We start from the raw sequence: 22,089 nt of genomic DNA, 5'->3' as shown, positions 1-22,089 counted from the left end.
TAAAGATGTTCCCATTGTGGCTTAATAATACTGCCTTAGCTTATCGCTCAAAAAAGGGTAAGATTTTGACTTTTCATATCCCTCTTAACAGTTTTAAAAAAGCACTTTGGAATACGCACTTACTTTTTTAAATATGTCTTTATTGATTTCAGAGAGGAGGGAGAGGGAGAGAGATAGAAACATCAGTGATGCCCGGCCAGGTGTCGCTTAGCAGTTGAGCATCGACCTAGGATCCAGGAGACTACGGTTCAATTCCCAGTCAGGGCACATGCCCGGGTTGTGGGCTTGATCAATGACACTCTCATCGTTGATGTTTTTATCTCTCTCTCTCCTCCCTTCCTCTCTCTGAAATCAATAAAGATATATTTAAAACAAAAACAAACAAAAAAAACCATCAGTGATGAGAGTCATTGATCAGCTGCCTCCTGCACGCCCCCTACTGGGGATTGAGCCTGCAACCTGGGCATGTGCCCTGACCAAGAATCGAACTGTGATCTCCTGGATCCTAGGTCGATGCTCAACCGCTGAGCCATGCAGGCCAGGCAGGAATATGTACTTTTAATTTAAACATTACTAAAAGTTATTTCATATATGGAATATATTTTGGTAACTGATCTCCTGAGGGATACAAATGTCTTTTAAGGTTTTACATTCAAATCATTTCAAGACTGTTTCTCCAGTTTGAGGTGAAGATAGTGTCTACTAGCGAATTAAGAGCTGATACTGTCTTTTTGGTTTTTATATCCCTTTGTACTCAGTCACAGTAGGACAATCTCTGTATGACAGGTAACAGTCCTACCTGCTCATTTAATTTTAATTTTTTTAAAAATATATCTTTATTGATTTCACAGAGAGAAAAGGAGAGGGAGAGAGAGAGATAGAAACATCAATGATGAGAGAGTCACTGATCGGCTGCCTCCTGCACGCCCCCGACTGGGGATCAAGCCCACAACCCGGGTGTGTGCCCTGCCCAGGAATCGAACCTAGGTTGAAGCTTAACCGCTGAGCCACGTCCAGCCAGGCTACCTGCTCATTTTAAAGAGTTATGCCACACTAAAACTCACTGGTTTCAGAAATGTCATGTTTCTAAAGTAGATGGTTTCCGGATCATGACAATTCATTTACCAAGTCTAAAACCCCGACTTGTTGGTCAAATATACAATAAGCACCCTCCAAAGATGTTATACCTCCCACCCCTTATATTATTTAAAAAAAGAATGATGCCTTACAAGAGTTGCCTGACATTACTCCAGTCCACACACATAGTAGGTACTTTAGTGCTACAGTGCTCATGAAATTTGTAGCCACAAGTCTGACATCGAAATCCATTTAGCAGGAACTTCTGACACATGTCACAGAAGGCAAGCTTCAGGAAGGTCTTCCGAGCCTGGAGCAACAAGAACACTGGTATAAATTATGCTGAATAAATGAAAGGTGACAAAAGGCAAAAGAATTTCCTTCTTGACCCCCAAGCAGTTTCACAGAATAAAGAATCATACTTCCATTTGTAAAATTCATACATAGAAATTAAAGTATATCTGTGACTAATGAAGCCTAAATTGCCTTACTGTAAAACACTGGCATAACTAGAGCTTTAAACAATCCAACAACATATATGCTTATTGCCTTTGAGAAATTCCTGCTGGCCAAAACACTAAACATGCCACACAGAGAGAAGAGATCTGCAACTTACAAAGTTGTGTGTTGTGAGAGGAACATGATCCAAGAAATCTACTTGAAGTTCTTCTCCAATCAATGAGGCAGCATCAGTATTCCAATCTAAACGTGCTTTTTTACTAAAGAGGGTTAAAAAAAACAATATGAAAGGGAAATGTTTAAACAAGGTAAGAGTTCAATACCAATAGTAACAATAGGGCCTATTATTGGAATCCAGATTGGTTGGTTTAAACAATGAAATATAACAATCTCATGATAATGTAAATATGCAATAAACTGAACTTTGTGATATTAAAATCCTATTAAAAATCCTATAAAACAGGTTATAAATACTACTAAGTGCAAAATTTACTCTTCACTTGCCTACTTCAATCTAGAAGAAAGAAAGGAATCACAAGTAAAATGCAATTTTCTATTAAAAAATAATAGGCTCAAATCTGTAGTTTGCAAAGTCTGTAAGTTGACAGGAGACTTGACTGTCTTAATATTTACTCTGAGACCACTCTTTCTGTGCCTAGAGTATACAAGACAGAAAAATCGATACATGGAAGTAAAATGTAATGCCCAGCTCCTTTCTCATGTCTTTTCTAATTAATCAGGTCCATTGTCCTGAATGATGAATACTTTCAAGTAGGAAGAGAATACATAATATAGCATCATTCAAACTTCTCCCTTTACCAGAAAACTATTCCAGCCTTTTTGTTTTCATTTTTGTTATCCAATAGTAAGCAATCGATCCCTTAATATAATTCCCTATACAAGATCTGGGAAGTCTTGTTTTGCCCTAATAAAAAAGAGGGGCAGCCCTATTTTCCGATCAGTCGTCAGGTGCTATCTATCCAAGAAAGAACCTAGGATAGGTCTAAAACAATGCAGCCTTAGATGAGAATGAACCAAGCTCCTCATTGTCTCAGAATCTCTCTGGCCTTTTTCTTAAACGAGAGATTTTTCTTTTGGAGGCTAGAAGTCTTAAGATCCGGGTGCCAGAATGGTTAGGTTCTCGTAAGAGCCCTCTTCCTGGCTTGAAGGTGGCTGCCTTCTCACTGTATCCTTGCATAGGTGGAATCTCTAGTCTTTAAGAAGCACTACAGATTGGCTTGGGGACCAACCTGGGGCTAAACCCAGATAAAGATGACAATTGCTTTGAAGATTCACATTTCAGCACTGCCTCCTAAGCTGAGAGGAAGAGCATAAATACAGAAATTTATACTCCTCTCTTTGAGGAGACTCATTCCCTGGGCTATACTCTCAAACTGGGGGACTCCTTGAAATATAACAGATGTAAGTTGAAGCTCAGTAACAGAACTAGCACTTTCCAAGAAGGTAAAGATAAGGTTATTTATCCACATTTGGGAGGATAATAACATAACGAATAATTATGAGTGGCTCTGATATTCTGGTGTATTACTCCTAGCCTTGGAGAGGATGCCTCTATCTTGCCACTATGGATCTTCCTTGAAGCAGAAATTCTTCTGCACCTTTTAGCCTTGTGTCAGTAAAACTGTAGGGATTCAATAAACATTAACTGAATAAAAATAAATGAGTGAGTTACATGAATCAATCTCTTAAGAATAGCATTCTTTAACAATGAACAATAATGCAAACACTTTGTGCCTAATGTGTGCCCTTCATTATGGCAAACACAGAAAACTGCTCTCAAGAAATACACCATCTGACATTACTGTTTCCATCTATGGAAATACCTAAATGTATTTTATTTTTCAATGCAATGTTTTCAAACAATAATTTCAAGCTCTTAGTATTTTATTTTTCTCAATTTCCGCTTTATACACAAGAATATGCAAATACACAATATTTTATAGCAAGCTAGTAAATTTTTTTTAAATGGAAAATAGTTATTATTTGAAGCTTGGAGATCCTTACTAGTATGAATGAGGAGCTGACTAACTTTTGAGTTCTTACCCTTTGTGTTCGTGGAGAAGTCTGAACACTGCACAGCACTCTGGTTGCAGGCCCCTCACCTTGAGTGCTTTCATAAGGCAGTCATGCAAGCTCATTCCATTTCGTACATTGACCTACAAACAAAGGACCATCTTTAGGACCAACACAGGCTGCATACCCCCTTGGAAAGGTGAGCACAGAAATAAATGCACCAGTCTGTAAGGGTGCAGGCAGAAAGAGATTTATGACAGCATTGCTTATAATGGTGTATACACACACACACACACACACACACACTGTCCAGCAATAGGTGAGTGCTTGAATAAAGCATGGAAAATCTGTATATGTCACATTATGCCACTACATTACTCATAATGACCTGGAGGGAAGGGTGCCCATGATATGTTAACTGAGGAGAAATATTTTTCAGAATAATACAAAGAGTAAGGTTATTTAAAGGGTAGGGACCATATGCTGCATGCATGCATACATACATGTGTATATATGTATATATGTGTGTGTGAGTGTGTGTGTGTACATATATATGTATATCTATGTGAAAAGATATACACCTAGTTTTTAACATTGAGAGGCTGGGAAAGATAAAATAATAAACTTTACGTTTACACATCTCTAATTTGTCTGACTCACTGAAATGTACATGCAAGCATAAATATCCACCAGAAAGAAAAATAAACTAATCTAATCTATAAGCAAACATGAATTTTTCTTATTAAAAATTTGTATTTCAACCAAATAGTTGATCTTCGTAAAAAAAAATCTCCATCTCGCCCTGGCCAGGTGGCTCAGTTGGTTGGAGCATCATCACGTGCACCAAGAGGCTGGGGGTTCAATTCTCGGCTGGGGCACATACCTAGATTGCAGGTTTGACCCTGGCCATGTGAGAGAGGCAACAGATCAATGTTTCTCTCTCAATGTTTCTCTCTCAAGTTAATAAAAATGTATTCTCGGGTAAGGATTAAAAAACAAAAATTTCCATCTCACATGCACTTCACACTAGTGAGGGCAAGCAGGAAGTGGAAGGGATAGATTCTGCCCTGCTGTAAGGACAAACACCACTACATGTCAGGTAGCCTTAGCATTATATGCCCCTCCACGTGCCCCTGTACCTAATCCTCAAAAGCTAGGCAGGCATTTAGAGGCCTAGTAGAAAGTGTGAGTGCCCAGGCTGCTAATAATGGCAGCTATATAAAAATTTCAACTAAAATCTTGAGTTGTTTGTTGTTTTTTAATATGTCTTTATTGATTTTAGAGAGAGGAAGGAAGAGGGAGAGATAGAAACATCAATGATGAGAGTCACTGATCAGCTGCCTCCTGCACGCCCCCTACTGGGGATGGAGCCCACAACCTGGGCATGGGTCTCCTGACTGGGAATCTAACCTCGATCTTCTGGATCATAGGTAGATGCTCAATTGCTGAGTCACACTGGCTGGGCTAAAACCTTAAGAGTTTTTATAATAGCCCTATACACTTTATTTTTAAAGTCAAAGTTAACAAAACGTAAGGCAACTAGAGGCAGTATGGCCAGTAAGGAGAGCAGAATGTAAATTTGCAGGGTTTGTGAACAGCCTAAAGTAGAGCTCCCCCACTAGGTGAAAGTGTAACATGCCAGTCAGCCTCTTTTCAGAGGGGTGTGAGCGTATTTTGTATCTATTTTAAAGGTTTAAAGTATTTTAAAACACTCATTTAAAATGTTCCATAACAAGTTTATTTTAAAGGTTTCCTGAAGCAGTGATACCCTTAAAAAGATCACATTAACTAACTTCCAGCTTTTCAGAACAAAACAAGTGAAATATAATAAGCCTGAGCCCTGACCAGCGTAGCTCAGTCTTTGGAGCATCTTCCCACACACCGAAAGGTCAAGGGTTCAATTCTTGGTCAGGGCGCATGCCCAGGTTGCGGGCTCGATTCCCAGGCAGGGAAAGCGCAGGAGGCAAACCAGCTGATGTTTCACTCTCACACTGGTGTCTCTCTCTCGGATCTATGAAGGCATGTCCCCAGGTGAGGACTGAAAGGAAAAAAGGACAAAATGCTAGAAGAAACATAATGAGCTAAACTATGAGGACAAGACAGCAAGAATGAGCACCACAAAGAGTAATACACACACCCAGCAGTATTGTGACCTGCATCAAATACTGCACAGCAGTGCTCTGAAAGCTGCAAAGTGATGCCTGTATTAGGTCATTAATCTTCATTAAAAGTAACAGACTCCAAGAACTAGACAGTTCTTTAAATATCTTCTAATCTAGTGGGGTCTCAAATGTGGCTGCCACTGGAATCATATGAGGGGCTTGTAAAATACAGATTCCAGTCCTCTTCCCTCCAAAACACATCCAAGGATTCTGATTCAATTAATCTTGAATGAAGCCCAGGAATCTGCATTTTAACCTGCTTTGTCAGGTGATTCTAACTGTAAACACTAGTCCTCAGCTATGGTCCAATCACTCATCCAACAATAAGCAGCAGCACTTAGTCAAAGAGACATATGTTTATAAAACAAATGACAAGAAAAAATATAAGCAACTACTAATTATTGCTTCTAAAATTATTTACATCTTCTGTCATTCTCCTCTCTACAACTCCCCACAGATACATGTTGAAATCGTTTAAATCAGACTAATTTCTGGAGCCCACTAAGTAATAATGAGAGTTATTTTGGGTTCCAGCAATGAAGCAACCTGGAGATGATTAGAAACAGCTGACTGATGGTGCTGGCCAGCAAGCGGCTCCTTTCCTCTTCAGTGCTTCCCCAAAAGCTGGGTGCCTGGTTAAAGAAGTTGGTTCTTCCAGAGATAGATGGTCCATCTCTGGTCAAAGAAATAGAAACTAAGATCAAGTGTCCAAATCACTGGTTCCCAACTACCAGCTGTGCTCAAATGAAGACTGCCAAGGACTACACAGATGTAGAAAAAACTCAGAAATAATCATAGCTACAATTTTACTTATGAATTAGCCACTGTATTCAGTACGAGCCTCATTTCATAAGGGTCAGGAAACAGAGGCTCAAAATATTATGTAACCTGTCTAAATGACACAGCTAATAAAAGGCAACACGGGGATTTAAATTTGGGCCTGCTTGTCTTAAAGGTCCATATACTTAATCATTGTGCCAACTAAGTTTCCCAGTCTCCCAGGCAAACTAATAGTAGACGGGGATAGAGAAGATAGCTACAGTAACATCCAGAAGCAGCAACAAATGATCTTCAGCTTCCCATCACATTCCTACTTCCCACCTGGGCTTTCCATTTAAAGTTAGAAAATTGAAATAGTAGGTAAAAATCACTTTGCAAATAAAAGACCACTGTTGAAATATAAGGGGATTATTACTATTTATTTTGCCAGTCATTAAACTTTCATTTTTAGGAAAGGAAACAAAAAAATTTACTTAAACTTTAAATGCATTTTGAGTTTTGCCTTCAGTTCAAATGTACCTAAATAAAATACAGGGGTACCTCGGTTTTCAAACGTCTCAGTTGACAAACATTTTAGTTTACAAATGCCGTAAACCCAGAAGGAAATGCTCCGGTTATCAAACATGCCTTGGAAGTCGAACATGCCACACAGTTTCCACTGAGGGGAAGATCCTGAGGCCTAGGTGTTGGCTGTGGATCCCTCAGTTTTCGAATGTTTCAGAACTTGAACGGTCTTCCAGAATGGATTACATTCGAAAACCGAGGCACCACTGTAATATAACTGGGAGGCTCCTTAGGTTCACAAAAGAAGTATAAAGGAATTTATTAGTAAACTGGGGAGAGTGGAACTGTTACAACAAACTGAGAAAACTCTGGACTGGACCTCCCAATCTCAGAACCCTGCCTCGCCCTAAGGACAAAGAGTAAAACACAGTGCGCTGATTTTACACAAAGAATGCAGGGTGGGAAAGGAGGAGGTGCAGAAGTTTGAACTAAGGTTTTCTCAAATGTCCCACCAAGCAAAATTAGCACAACTTCATTTTTCTATTTTAACTGGGGGTTTTTCCCCTCCCCAGGATAGTAGGAAACTTTTATGAACAGTCTTTTTTTTTTTAAGTTGGGGTTTTCATCAAAAAACAGCGGCAGTGTCTTGCCATGATGACAATAGAGATCTGTCACTGGTACTACAAAAATAAGCTCTGCAGAAATAACTGGCTAGTGTCAGTGCTCTGGAAAAGATGATGATGCTCTGATTTCTAAGCTACCTCCAGCTTTGTCCCAGAGCTTATGAACTCTAACAAAATAATTTTTTCTAGGTAATTTTATTTTCTTGTAAATACTTGACTGTAAAATCCAAAAAAATTTAAGTGAATATTTTGTTTTAATATTCAGGAAAAAATAATTTTTAAATTATTAATGATTTAAAATTAGCTAGAAAGGTCTAAGGGAGCTTTGAAAGTCTTTGAAATATATCCCCATTAAGAATGTACTATCAGTTTGAATGAACCACAGAAAAGGAGACATACCAGGCAAGAGATAATAGAAGAAAGGCCAAGGGTTGGGAAAAAATAGGGAGTGTGGAAGGAACACAGCCATATAAAGTAATAAAATCTGCAACTGGAAAGCCAATTAATAAAGATCCTAAGTGACAGTGAAGATTTTGCCTGTTTAGAAGGTGGGCAACGTGATCCATAATGTTTCCTATAGGCAGATAGAAAACTAAATTTTCTGAGAGGAATGTTCACGTACCACTGTTCTCTGCTTGTTTGGCAAGAAAACACGGATAGTACTGCTTGTCTTAGAGGAATCCGTAAGTTTGCCATCATCTGATGCTCGGCGCTGATAGCCAAACTGCTGAACTATTGTGGGGGAAATGCAGCTGGGGCCGTCAAACACTGCGTCTTTGAATCCAAAACCATTGCTGATCGTCTTCCAGGCCCCCTGTATGTGCTCCATTGATGCAGCTTACACAATATTTAAACCTGGTTAAAAAAAAAAAGACAATTATAATTCTAAAACATAAGGAATTAACTCAACAACACAATATATAAATTGTAGAAATAGTGGTATGTAGGCTTTTTTTTAAGCACTTCATTTTACTCATTTTTATTTTACTGTGGTGAGAACACATCATGAGATACTACTCTCGACAATTTTTTTAAAAAAATATATCTTTATTGATTTCAGAGAGAGGAAAGGAGAGGGAGAGGCAGAGACAGAAACATCAATGATGAGAGAGTCATTGATTGGCTGCCTCCTGAACACCCCCAACTGGGGATCGAGCCTGCAGCCTGGGCATGTGCCCTGACCGGGAATCGAACCCCAATCGCCTGGATCCTAGGTCAACGTTCAACTGCTGAGCCAAGCTCGACAATTTTTAAGTGTACAATACAATATTGTTGACTACAGGTTCAGAGTTGTACAAATCTCTAGATCTTATTCATCATCTTGTTTAAGTAAAACTTGCCCTTTGATTAGCAACTCCCCATTTACCCCTTCCTCCAGCCTCTAGCAAACACCACTCCGTTTTTGATTCTATATATTTGACTATTTTAGAGCTTTCTTATAAGTGATATTTTCTGCTTAAATAATCAGAAAACTTCTATGTTAGTGTATTTCTATAAAATATTTCATAGATAACTAAAAAAATTAGCAAAGTGGGGAATAGAGATCAAAAGATTTATCAAGGGTTATACCATCAGTTAAAAGCCAACCAGGAACATGTGCCAAGGTCTCCTCTTAGTCTAATGCTTTTACAATTACATTTCTCTTCTTTAGTTACTGAATATTAAGTAAGAGCAACTACACTTAAGTATGAGTAACACATTAGTACTATGAGAAATTATTTTTAAAGTGTAAGCCATAATTTTCTGCCCTCAAGGAAGGAAAAGAAATTAGTACTTCTAGGATGTGTTAGACGCTTTATATATAAACTACTTCATTTAATTTGTAATAAGAACCCCCTAAATTTTAAATCTCTTACCTAGCCACCCTCTTTTTTTTAAAAAACAAATAAGGCACAGAAGAATCATGCTACTTGCCCAAGAGCACCAAGGTGATAAGTACAACAGGTTCTATATCTGTTTAAAGTCCATGAACTTTCCACCATACTATTCAGACTTCAGTTTTGTTACAGAAACAAAGCTTATAAATAGAAGCAAGCAGAGACAGTCACCTAAACAAAAATAACCATTTGTTTTATTCAGGCAACAAGAAATCTGCAATAGAAGTCCATGGGTAGTCACACGATGACAGTTAAGTCAGATACTCTGCAGTGAGGACACAGTGCCCTGACACTGACAGGGAGTCAGAAATTATGCAAAAATGAGAGGTCCGTTTCCTCCTGCAGAAAACAGTGAGGCCGAAAGAGAACCCCATCCTTCTCAAGTGTTCCTCCTTGGGAACTTGTTTTGTCTTATTATTAACAATAGCTATCATTCACCACGTGCCTACTATTATGAGGCAGTATGCTTACATTCCACTCATATTATCCAATCTGATCCTGAACGATACACTAGGCAGGAATTACATCCCTATTTTACAGTTGAGAAAATTCTCACACAGCTTTAGGATTCAAAACTGGCAGCCTTGACTCCAGAGCCCTTACCTTCTCACATATAACAATGACATTTGAAATCATTTAGTCAGAGCTGAAATGGGCCTAGAATTAAAGACCATTTAATTCAACCTCTTGTTTTCAACCAGAAGTTTTTACCTTAATACCCACTATATGCTAAGCTCTCTCTTATATCACATGTCTAAATCAAAAGGGGATGATAGATATTAACCATTATTCTTAGCTTACAGTTGAGAAAACCAAAGAGGTTTACTGACTTACTCAATATCACACGGCATTTACTCTCACAGTCTTAGTATAACTTTTTTGGAGCAGAATGTGGTCATAACTATTAAATTTATGAAATGGTCCTAAAGACTGATCTAGTAATTCAATTCTACTCTAGGAAGTTATCCTACAGCAGTGTAAGTGTCTAAAGATATATGTACAGGAATCTTTATTATAGCAGTGTTCATATCCTTGAAAATGAAAAAGAGACAAAATACCTAACAATAGGGAATTAAATCATATTAATATCCATGTGATAAATGAAGTACCCTTATATGTGCACAGATGGATAACACTACTCAAGACAGACAAAAAATGAAAAATATAGTGTGAATCTTTTTATATTAATCCAGAAAGAGGGAGGAAATCATAAAGAGGTGAGAAAATCTAGAATAAATATTAAAAGTGATTATTTCAGCAGAATTGTAAGGAATTTTTACTTTTATACATTATCTATTTACTTCTTGCTCTTAATATTTTACTGTTACACTATCAACTTCTACATGCCTATTTTATTTCTGTAAGGGGGAAGCGTGGGCCAAGATCCCACAGCCTTCAAGTGGCAAGGCCATGACATACTGCCTCCACCTCTGGCACTTAAACCTGAGTCCCAACACCTTCCTAACTCTATCCCTTGGTTATCATGAGGTCTCTTTTTAAGGCCACCGACAGCTCCTGTTTTCCCTCGATCTTTTTCCCCCAACTAATGAGGAAGAGATAAAGGAGTTTACAACCAGATGAGAGAAGACTCATTTGAGTACCTCACTAGTCTAAAATGATGCTGCTCCTACTCCTATAGCTATCAAGCAGCCAGAGCAATTTTTATAATGCAACTCATCTCTCCCATTTTAGACTCAGGATAAGAGCTAAACTACTTCTCTCTGAATATGCCAAGCTTCACACCTTGGGACTTTGGAACTTCCTGTTCCCTTCACCTGGAGGTTGAAACCTCCAGAAATAAGCAAGTTGGCCTTTTCCCATTACTAAGTTCTTCACCTAAAGGACCTCTTTAGAGATACTTTCCCTAGCCACCCTAGCCCCATCAAATAATACTGTATTATTTTCTTCATGACACTTACTACTATGCTAGACTGTTTATAGATTTTGGTCAATACACCACCCCTCCTTCAGCTTCATGAGGGCAACACTCTGCCAATCTTGGTTACTGCTGTATTCTTAGTCCTAAATTACAGTACCTAGAACATGAAGGCATGCAAATATTTATTAAAGGAATTAAGATAGGAACCAGAATAATGCTGTAAAAATATAATTTTTTATAGAAAAGATCTTTCAAGAACTAGGAAATGTGAATTAAATCTCCATTTGGTAGTATACCTTTAAAAAACACCTACTACTGAGCAAAAGACAAAACGGCAACAAATTGCATTCTGTATTAAATTGTGGGTGAGGACTGCATTACAGGGGAGGGCAAAAGTAGGTTTACAGTTGTAAGCATGTGAAACAGTTTATTCTTGCATTTTTATTTATTAATTATTGTATTATTTGCCATATGAACAAATATAAACCTACTTTTGCCCCACCCTATATAACCTATTGGCTAAAGAACCCACTTATGAGACTTAAATGTAGCTTACATCCAAGAACAGTTATTTTATGATGAAGTCTAAGTCTTGTAGGCACTTAGAAAATAACAGTGCTCATGCTTAGTAGAGAACACACTACAATAACTGTTAATAAAAAGTGACGAAATAAAAGCAAATCCACTTTAATTCTCCAGTTTAGATTATTTATCATTCATAATTTTTCTTTTCCCATGCTGTATCAAGACCACTTACAAGCTAAGAAGCATGCTACGTCAGTTCTTACCAACCTTTTTCGTGTCACTCATACAAAATGATACTTGTGGCTCAGTGGTTGAGCACTGATCTATGACCCAGGAGATCGAAGTTCACTGCCCAGTCAGGGCACATGCCTGGGTTGTGGGCTTGCTCCCCAGCAGGGAGAGTGCAGGAGGCAGCCAATCAATGACTCTCTCTCATCACTGATGTTTCTATCTATCTCTCCCTCTCCCTTCCTCTCTCTGAAATCAATAAAAATATATTAAAAAAAAAAAAAGATACTTGTAAAGGCACACTGAGGTAAGCAGACAAGCCCAGAAAGGCCAAGGGCCCCCAGGGCTAATGGGTACACCTCTAACCTGTTCATCATAGGAAGCTCTATGCTAGGGTATTCCTTAATCAATTTACTAAAGGGTACACATCTGAAAAACCATACAGCAGCAACACTCAATCTTCAATGGAGACACTCAGATACCCCATTTACAGTACTCTCAAATATAAACATAGATGTGACATAAATGTAAATCAATCTACTAGTACTGTGATCTCTCTGACCTGTTGACTAATGCTCTAAGTAAAAAAAATATACATACACCAACACATACACACCTAGAGACATACTACAACTAGATACTCCAACGTACAAATCAGCTTCTGAATGTGAAAGGTCTTTCACAGTTCCAAAGAAAAGTTTCAATGTAAAGGCATTCTCTTGCAAATGGAGAAATTCACTATGTTGGAAGAAAGCAATCCTTTTTAAAAAGACATATATATCCCCCTATAAGGGACTGCTATTCATAATACACAAAGAACTCCTGAAAAACAATAAGATGAAAAATGATACAGAAAAAACCCAGGGAATTAAATTCGCAGACTAGAAACACAAAGGCCATAAACATACACGTGTGTGTATATATATATGTATTAAGGGAGATGAAAAATTTTAAAATAAAGTACTGCTTTTAATATCAGATTTATAAAACTTAAAAGACTGAAAACATCCATCATAAGCATTTGAAGAAATCTGCCTCTCATTATACTTGTTGGTAATAGTATAAACCGCAACAGTCTAACAATCTAATAGTGTCTATTAACTATTTAAAGATTTAAATTCACATACCATTTGACAATCTATCCTGGGGGGAAGGGGGTGTTGGGGTGGGAAGACCTGAACACTGGGATATTTACTGCAGCATCGTTTGTAATATCAATAAACTGTAAACTACTTTAGAGCCAAAGTTGTGGAACTAAACTAGGCACAATTTAAAGCAAGACTGGTTTACAAAAACACCACCTCCCAGGAAAGGATGCTGCTCCAACACACTGGCTAAAGGTCTAATTTAAAGAATATTTAGCTAGACTTTTTTGGTCTAGAAAAAGTATTACCTAAAGTTATGAAAAACCATACTTTGGTTTATTAAAAATAAAACAAAAAATCTTTTTAAGTTTTAATTAGGGAGTGTTTTATACTTTTATATTAAAGTAGAAAAACTATTGGATGTCACTGCTAAAATTGTAAATTACTTTCCATAATGTAAGAATGGGGCCAATGTCATCTATCCGTCAAAAATACTTTTAAAGAACTATACATGTTGTGTAGTATCAAAAGTAAATCAAATATCAAAATAAGTTTAAAATGTTCAAAGTACTTCTTGGTATTCAATCTTTACATAAAAGTGTGTTGTTTAAAAGAAGATTGTTAAATATGCCATTTGAAGATAACTTTGGTGACAAAAAGTTTATAGATAATCCAATTATAAAAGTCCAATGATAGATGACTAATCTTTTTTTTAGATGACACTCTTCACATATACAAAACAGTAGCTTTGCTGTTGTGGAACTGTGTACCCGAAACCTGTATATTTATGTTAACCAGTGTCACCCCAATAAATTCAATAAAAAAGAAAAAATAAATAAATCCCCCCCACCCCCTAATAAAACAGTAGCTTTATTATTGCAAAAGTTCCCTGACCTTAAACACTTACTTGGTAAAACAGCCTGACAATCTGTGTTCTACAAACTAAACATTTACCTTTCACCAGAAAAGACTCAGCATACTCATAATTTACTGTGATAGCTACATTCCATAAATTATTTAGGAAGCTTACAATTTATTTAATATGAATGCTTCTAGCCTATTCTAGAATTCAGGTTCAACTGGTTCTAAGCTGCTTCCTTCTGCATTCCAGACCCCCTCCCTCCTAACTCACCCACAGCATCAAAGAACACCTCAGAAATTAAAAACCTAGATCCTAACTCTACTCTGCTTCCTCCACTTTAGCTACTATTCCATTAAAGAACTGCCACAATGGGCCTAACCCCAAAGCCAGTTTCTGGAAGACACCAGAGTACGGATATTTTACAATAGAGAAAGGAGAGAACTCATTTACTGCTAGATATCTTAGCTTTCTGTAGTCATTCACTCTATATTTGTCCATCATCAATTTCTCTAAATTTCTCTGAATCTATTATTTCTAGCCTACATTATTTCTGAGAGTGGTAGATTCCATAGGTTCACCAAAGTTTGCCTTTCATTGGCTTTATGCTTCATTCTCCCATACTGGAGTTTGAAGATATGTTCACTTTAGTCACATAATTCAAGATTTTTATAGTCTAAATTGTTTTTTTAAAGCTTTATGTTTCTACACAAAAATGTCCGTTTTTATTATCACAGTTCACTTGTCATAACTGCTCAACCTCATTTATCCTCTATGTGGATATTCCTTTTTAGAAAGCTAGAGATACATCCTACTTTCTATATCTAAGTTAAAAGAGGTTTATAAATTCTAAATAGTACTGAGTTTCGGAGCAAACAAAATAAGTATAGTATAAAGACACACAGCCCTGAATTCTGCAGCAAGGGGCTCCACAAAGAGTGGAAGTTGGCCAAGCCCCTGAGTAATCTGATAGGCTCGATCTTGAGATCCATGTCAGCTGCCTTCTTTGAGCCCTTTTGGTGGTATAACTAAAATAGCACCCAATACGGTTTCAAACAAAGAGAGAGTAGGTACCTTCCTAACAGTCAGCTTCTTCAGGGAAGAGGCTTAAAATACTCAAGTCTTTCTTTCAAACTATGGGATAATGACCCATTACTGCGTAGGAAATCATTTTGGTGAGTTATGACCAGCTTTGTTTAAAAATTAGGGCAGAATGTATCTCGCATAGGACAAGTAAGTACTATTTTGAGAAGTATGATTTAGGTACACACATTATAAAATGTATTTCTTAGTGTGGATCATTACTAAATTTGAAAGCTACCAATGTTCATTCTCAAGCCTAGAATCCCAAAGAGAATTGTAATCAACTTCTCCAAACACAGTTATCCACACAAAATACTTTTTTAAAGATCCATCTAGTCTTAAAGTGTCTTTATTAGTCCTACCAATGAACTCTCTCCATGTATGTGCTAATTTCATTTTATGTTACATTTTTAGAAAATAGTTATTTCCCCTACTTCATGTAATTCTTCCAGTTTCATGTATTCCATTTCTATCTGGACTATAAAAAAAAAAAAAAAAATGGTATATTGTTTTCTTTCTTTTCCTCAAGTACATCAATTATTCTATAACCTTATTTATCACTCAAATTTACTGTGAAGGTATCGACTTAAATGGATACACTGACAGTAACCTGAGACCATTCTCCAACACTTGATTAGGTTACACTGTTCGGTAACTTAAACAATGACATTTTTAAGGCATGAAACTTACATACCCATGGTTCTTACATTATATATATAGTCTCTTTACTAAATTATTTTGCCCTATGTGTAGTTCTAATATTATCTGTCTCTCAATATTGGGCCTTCCTTTACTTTCTCATTTACCATTTAAGATCTTTGTTGCTGCAGGGCCTTGTGTTTCCTGCCTAATGAGAGGATTTTCCTTTCTGCTTTCAAATGAAATACCAAATGAGAGGGTGGTGTTAACTCCATTTCACTGAACTTAATGTAGTTCCCTCCCCAATTTAAGCCCTTGTCTAAAGCGTACACAACAAAGATTGCAGTGCTCATTTAGTCTAGCAACTTTTTACCTTCTTTCTAGATGGTTTGAGAGATCCAATCTTTAAACAGTACAAAAGCCTGAAAATGTACAAAATGGGTTTCTGGAAGTCCTTCTTTGAGGGCATCCCCTTAAGTAGAATTCTGTATGCCTTTAATGAGGCTTTGGGTCCTCTGCAAGGTCATTCAGGTTAAAGCACCTGAAATTCTCCCTCATAAAATCTCCCTTCTTTGCTCCCTACTCATAAAAAATTTATTGCTCCCTCCTCTTTTACACATTTATTTTATTTACATGTATATTAACAGCACTTCTCACCCTGTGCCATAATTTACTTATTTACATGTCTGCTTCCCCACTACTACAAGTTCCTTGAGGATGGAATACATGCCTTCTTTGTTCTCCCAGAATTTAGCATGATACCTGACCCATAGGCATTATTCAACCAAGACTTCAAAACCAATGGAATGGTAGTTGTAGAATACACAATATATTAAAATTTACGTAAATTATTAAGTAAAATGGCTATTTTTAAGATACAATATAAAATTATATGTTTATTTTAGATTTTTCTTGCTTTAAGGTAGGCCTATAACGCTATGAACTTCCCTCTCAGGACTGCTTTAGCTGTGTCCCATAGAATTTGGGTTGTTGCCTTTTAATTTTCGTTTAATCCCAGGTAATTTTTTATTTCTTCCTTGATCTCCTTGGTAACCCATTCACTGTTTAATAACATGTTATTTAGCCTCCATGTTTTGTTTTGTTTTGTTTTTTATTGTAATTGATTTCTACTTTCATGCTCTTGTGATCCGAGAAGATGCTTGGCATGATTTCAATCTTCTTGATTTTGTTAAGCCTTACTTTGTGTCCTAACATGTGGTCTATCTTTGAGAATGTTCCATGTGCACTTGAAAGGAATGCATATTCTGCTGCTCTGGGATGAAATGTTCTGTAAATATCAATTAAATCCATCTAATCCTATGTGTAGCTCAAGGTAGTTGTTTCCTTATTGATTTTTTTGTCTGGAAGATCTATCCAGTGATGACTGTGGGGTGTTAAAAGTTCCCTATTATGAGTGTATTGCTGCCAATCTCTCCCTTAAAGTCCAAGAGTTTTTTTTATATATTTAGGTGCTCCTATATTGGGTGCATATATGTTTACAAGGATTATGACCTCTTGTTAGATCGATCCCTTTAATATTATGTAGTGACCTTCTTTGTCTCTTGATACGGCCTCTGTTTTGAAGTCTGTTTTGTCAGATATGAGTATTGCTACCCCAGCTTTTCTTTTCCATTTGCATGGAATATTTTTTCCCATCTCTTCACTTCTAGTTTATGCGACTCTTTTGTCCTGAGGTGTGTCTCTTGTAGACAGCATATATATAGGTCATGTTTTCTTACCCATTAAGCTACCCTATGTCTTTTGATTAGAGCACTTAATTCATTTACATTTAAGGTTATTACTGATAGGTACTTATTTATTGCCATTTTTTTCTTTATACCTATGTTCCTCTCTCTCTTTCTTCTTCTTAAAGCAGTCCCTTTAACATTTCTTGCAATGCTGGTTTGGTGGTAATGAACTTCTTTCGCCTTTTTTTGTCTGGGAAGCTCTTTATTTCACCACCAATTTTAAGTACTAGCCTTGCTGAATAGAGTAGTCTTGGTTTCAGATCCTTGCTTTTCGTTCTTTGAATACTTCATGCCAATCCCTTCTGGCCTGAATTGTTTCTGTTGAAAAATCAGCTGAAAGCCTTATGGGAACTCCCTTGTAGGTAGCTGTTTCTCTCTTGCTGTCTTTAAGATTCTCTTTGTCTTTAATCTTTGCCATTTTAATTATGATGTGTCATGGTGTGAGTCTCTTTGGGTTCATCTTGATTGGGACTCTATGTGCTTCCTGAACTTGTGTAACTTTTTCCTTCACCAGGTTAGGGAAGTTTTCTGTTGTTATTTATTCAAACAGGTTTTCTATCTCTAGCTCACTTTCATCTCCTTCTGGTACCCCTATGATGCGGATATTGTTGCATTTCATGTTGTCCCAAAGTTCCCTTAAACTAGCCGGTTTGTTTTTTAAATTTTTCTTTCTGTTGTTCCAATTAGGTGTTTTTTCTACCTTGCCTTCCAAATTGCTGATTCTATCCGCTGCTTCATTCAGCCTACTTTTAATTCCTTCCAGTGTATTCTTCATGTCATATATGGTATTCTTCATTTCTGACTGTTTCTTTTTCATGGTTTCTATGTCCTTTTTCATGCTGATATAGTTCCTACTAAGCTCCTTATAATTCCCATTACGTACCTTATAGTTCTCACTAAGTTCCTTGAGCATCCTTATAAAAATTACTCGGAACTCTATGTTTGATAAATTGCTTGCCTCCATTTCATTTTACTGTTTTTCTAGAGATGCCTTTTTTCCCTTTCATTTGGGGGTTCTTTGTCTCTCCATTGTTGCTGTCTCTCTGTGTTTGATTCTATGGATTAGATAGAACTGCTATGACTCCCAGTCTTCATGGGGTACCTTATGTAGTAAGTGTCCTGTGGGACACAGTGGTACAGTCATTTGATCTCCTGAGGTGGATGCTCTAGGAATGTCCCTTGTATAGGTTATTTGGGCTCTTCTGTTGTAACAGGGTCTTGATTGTTGTTGTTCCATTCATGGGTGGGATCTCCCCTCAGGCTAGCTAACTGTGAGGCTCAGTACTGACCACAATGTGTGAGCTGTTATGCAGGTGCAGTCTCGAGATGGTTTCTGCCCTTCTCTGTTTTTAAAAGTCTCCTCTTCAGCTAGTCTTCAGTTGGTAATTCAGGGTGAATGTGCCCCAATTTAGTTTTATTTCTAGTTTGGTTCTGGGAGGAGGTGCAAGAAAGAGTCACCTACTCTGCTGCCATCTTGAAACCTGGTAATATTAAATTATAACCAAAAGCAAGCATCCATTAAAAAACACAAATATTTAACAAGGACTGTTTGGCTACCTAAACAATAACAATACTGGTTTGCTCTCTATTTTAACACCTGCCAACTCATTATACAACAAGATACAACCACACAAAAAAATTTTCTTAAAATTCTGTACCAACTAAGCAGCAGCATTAATAATGAGTTATTTAAGGGTCTACCCTCTTTTCTTTTAAATATGTTCTTACTGGTTTTTAGAGAGGGAGGGAGAGGGATAGAGAGATAGAAACATTAATGAGAGAGAAACATCACTGATCGGCTGCCTCCTGCATGCCCCCTACTGAGAAACAAGCCTGCAGCCTGGGCATGTGCCCTGACTGGGAATCAAAGTGTGATCTCTTGGTTCCTACGTCAACACTCAAGCACTGAGCCACACCTGCTGGGCAATAATATTGAGTTCTTTTTTCAATATGTACATAAGAAGTTTATATACAATATCTCATTTAATATTCTCAACAACTCTATGAAAAAGACGATTACTGTATTTTGATAACTAGGCAACTAAGGACCAAAAAGGTTAAATAAAATTGTCCAAGGTTACATAGTCAGACAGGGAACAACCAATATTACTGAGAGAATACCTAAGGTCAAAAGCACTCACAAGTTTTAGTAGGGTTTTATCACACCATCATTCTTTATTCTCAAGGGAAATAAGATCAGTGCATTTGTGAGACAAGCTGTTGCTCAGATGAGGTGCCAGATTTCAACCCTGTGGCCTGCGTGTTCTAGCTTCCTGATAGCTGGCTCTTTCCTTCCACTCAGGTAACTTTTTAAAAATTATACTTTTATTTAAAATATGATATAATAAGAATTAAATTTGGGAAGAAGGGTAAAGGGAAAAAGTTACCCATAATCTTACTCATCGTAACACAACAGTTTAAAAATATCTTCTAATATTAGAAGCACAATACATGGATATCAGTTCAAAATCTACCTCCATCTTTTATTAGCTGTATGGCCTTTTGCTTAATTGCTTGACTTCCCCATGCCAATTTTCTCACTTGATTATTCATGCAATAATAAACATTACTGAGTACCTACTATGTACCAGACACTGTTCTAGATGCTTCAGTACCTCAGTAAAATAGAGACAAAAATCCCTGATTTCAGGAGAAGCATATATTCTAGCAGAGAAACACACAATAAAGTAACTTATATAATAATACAACAGTGTGTGATAAGTCCTGAAGAAAGGCAGGTTGCACTTTACAAAGTGAGGTCAGAGTAGGCTTCGGTAAGAAGGTAACAGTTGAGCCAAGACTTGGAAGTAAGGGAGTTCAACTTGCAGATATCTAGGAGGACAGCCAGTGAAAACCCTAGAGCAGGACTGTCCTGTATACAAGGAATACTAAAGAGATCATGGAGTTCAGTGAACTGAGAGCACAGTTGGGGGCAAGGGAGGCAATGCAGATAACACACTGCCTTGCCTTGTAGATCACTCTAAGGACTTTGCCTTTTACTGAGTGAAACAAAAAGCCATGGAAAGGTTTTGAGCAGAAGAGACAAGGATTGCTCCAGCTGCTTTTCCAAATAAGCTGTATAGAAAATAGATACAGAATTATGGAGTTCAGAGGATGTCTGGGCTGAAGAATTAACTGTTAAAAAAAAAAAAAAGGCATAATACCTCATTGTTATGAAAATTGTTCAAAAATGTTTGTAAGGCACTTATTACTATGCCTGACACATATGAAATGATACTGTTATAACTTCTGACTTATACAAGGGCACCCAGCATAGAAAATGAGACAGGGTAGAAATCCAGCCATGTGCCTGGTACACAGACACCATGAGCCTAGAGGAAGGGGATTGATTCTCCTAATTCACATGGAGGCAGTCCTGATAGTTGAGCCATGGACCTTTTGTTACTTGGCAATGGAGCCGATGGGGCTAGTGTGGCCTTAACCCTTATCCACATGTATGCACAACTACATTCATAATCTAAATCCTGTGCTCCATTATTCTTCCAATTTAATTTTAAATATTTGATAATTGTTTGCCTAATCATACTCTGTTGTGTTGGATGTAATTTATTCTTACCTATTTTTACCTATTATCACACATTTTTACATTTTTTCAAATTTTAAAATTTCTCAAATCATCTTATTTGTTCTAAGAGAGAACCTGAAATAAATACCTTCTGGAATATAGGCATTGTGCTTCACACCCTAGGCTTGGGATTATACTGGGTCAAAAGGTAAGAATTATGTGAGTGTTGCTACTGTCATGTTTTTAATATTTTTAAACTGGACTTGGGTGAATTTTTGTTTTTAATATAAGCTTGTTTTTCTAAAAGCAATTGGTTGCTATCTATTTTCTCTGATCTTTTTATTGGGGGGGGGAGGTTAACCCGGAAAAGGCAGGTTGTGCTACTACTTCATCTTCTAAGAAGTAACAAAGAGTTCTAAAAGTTTTGAAAGGGTAAAGACACAGATTGATAAAGGCAACACCAGTGGGTATAACTTTTATAAGAATTTCACATCAGGTCAACTTTCCATCAGTAGGTTAAGTGAGCTTATTTTGTGTTTTTTATACTCCTTCAAAGAAAAATATAACTCAATAGCCTAATCCCCAAAAGCTCTCTGAAATGCTTCTTTAAAAAAAAAGTGTGTGTATATATATATATATATATATATATATATACACACACACACACACACACTTTATATATATATATATGTAAATTAATTAATAAATCCGAGAATCAAACCCATGACCTTTCAGTATATGGGATGACGTTCCAGCCAACTGAGCTATACTGGTCAGGGCCTGAAATGCTTCTAATAAAAAGGCCCGATACCTTTTATTACTGGAAAAGGTCAAACAGAAAGTTTCTAGACTGGTTTACAGTTTAAAGCATAAATCTCATTCTAAAAACTATGTTAACTAAATGCAGAGACCAACAGCCTTTTCCATAGCTGGGCAACCACACTAAAGAAACTGACACGAGTTCCCCTACCTTAAAACGAAGCTCAAAGACAAGCCTAACC

At 37.1% G+C, this 22,089-nt stretch overlaps 1 protein-coding gene across 3 annotated transcripts in view; it reads right to left on the bottom strand.

Annotated features, from left to right (window-relative positions):
• Window positions 1-22,089, bottom strand: part of RAF1 (Raf-1 proto-oncogene, serine/threonine kinase) — a 65,664-nt gene that overhangs the window by 18,445 nt on the left and 25,130 nt on the right. For 2 of the 3 annotated variants that reach the window (XM_016209905.2, XM_016209906.2), the window contains exons 2-5: window positions 8,262-8,494; window positions 3,601-3,713; window positions 1,694-1,796; window positions 1,230-1,387 (exon numbers count right to left, since the gene is read on the bottom strand). In XM_016209905.2, the coding sequence (XP_016065391.1) occupies window positions 1,230-1,387; window positions 1,694-1,796; window positions 3,601-3,713; window positions 8,262-8,468 (581 nt within the window). In that variant the 5' untranslated portion in view covers window positions 8,469-8,494. Of the gene's footprint in view, window positions 1-1,229; window positions 1,388-1,693; window positions 1,797-3,600; window positions 3,714-8,261; window positions 8,495-22,089 lie in introns of those variants that run through there. The other variant, XM_087824980.1, reaches the window with a different exon arrangement.

This window comes from Miniopterus natalensis, chromosome 15, assembly GCF_054644295.1.
Source record: "Miniopterus natalensis isolate mMinNat1 chromosome 15, mMinNat1.hap1, whole genome shotgun sequence".
NCBI classification, from domain to species: Eukaryota; Metazoa; Chordata; class Mammalia; order Chiroptera; family Miniopteridae; genus Miniopterus; species Miniopterus natalensis.
This window is presented reverse-complemented; position numbering and strand designations above follow the sequence as displayed.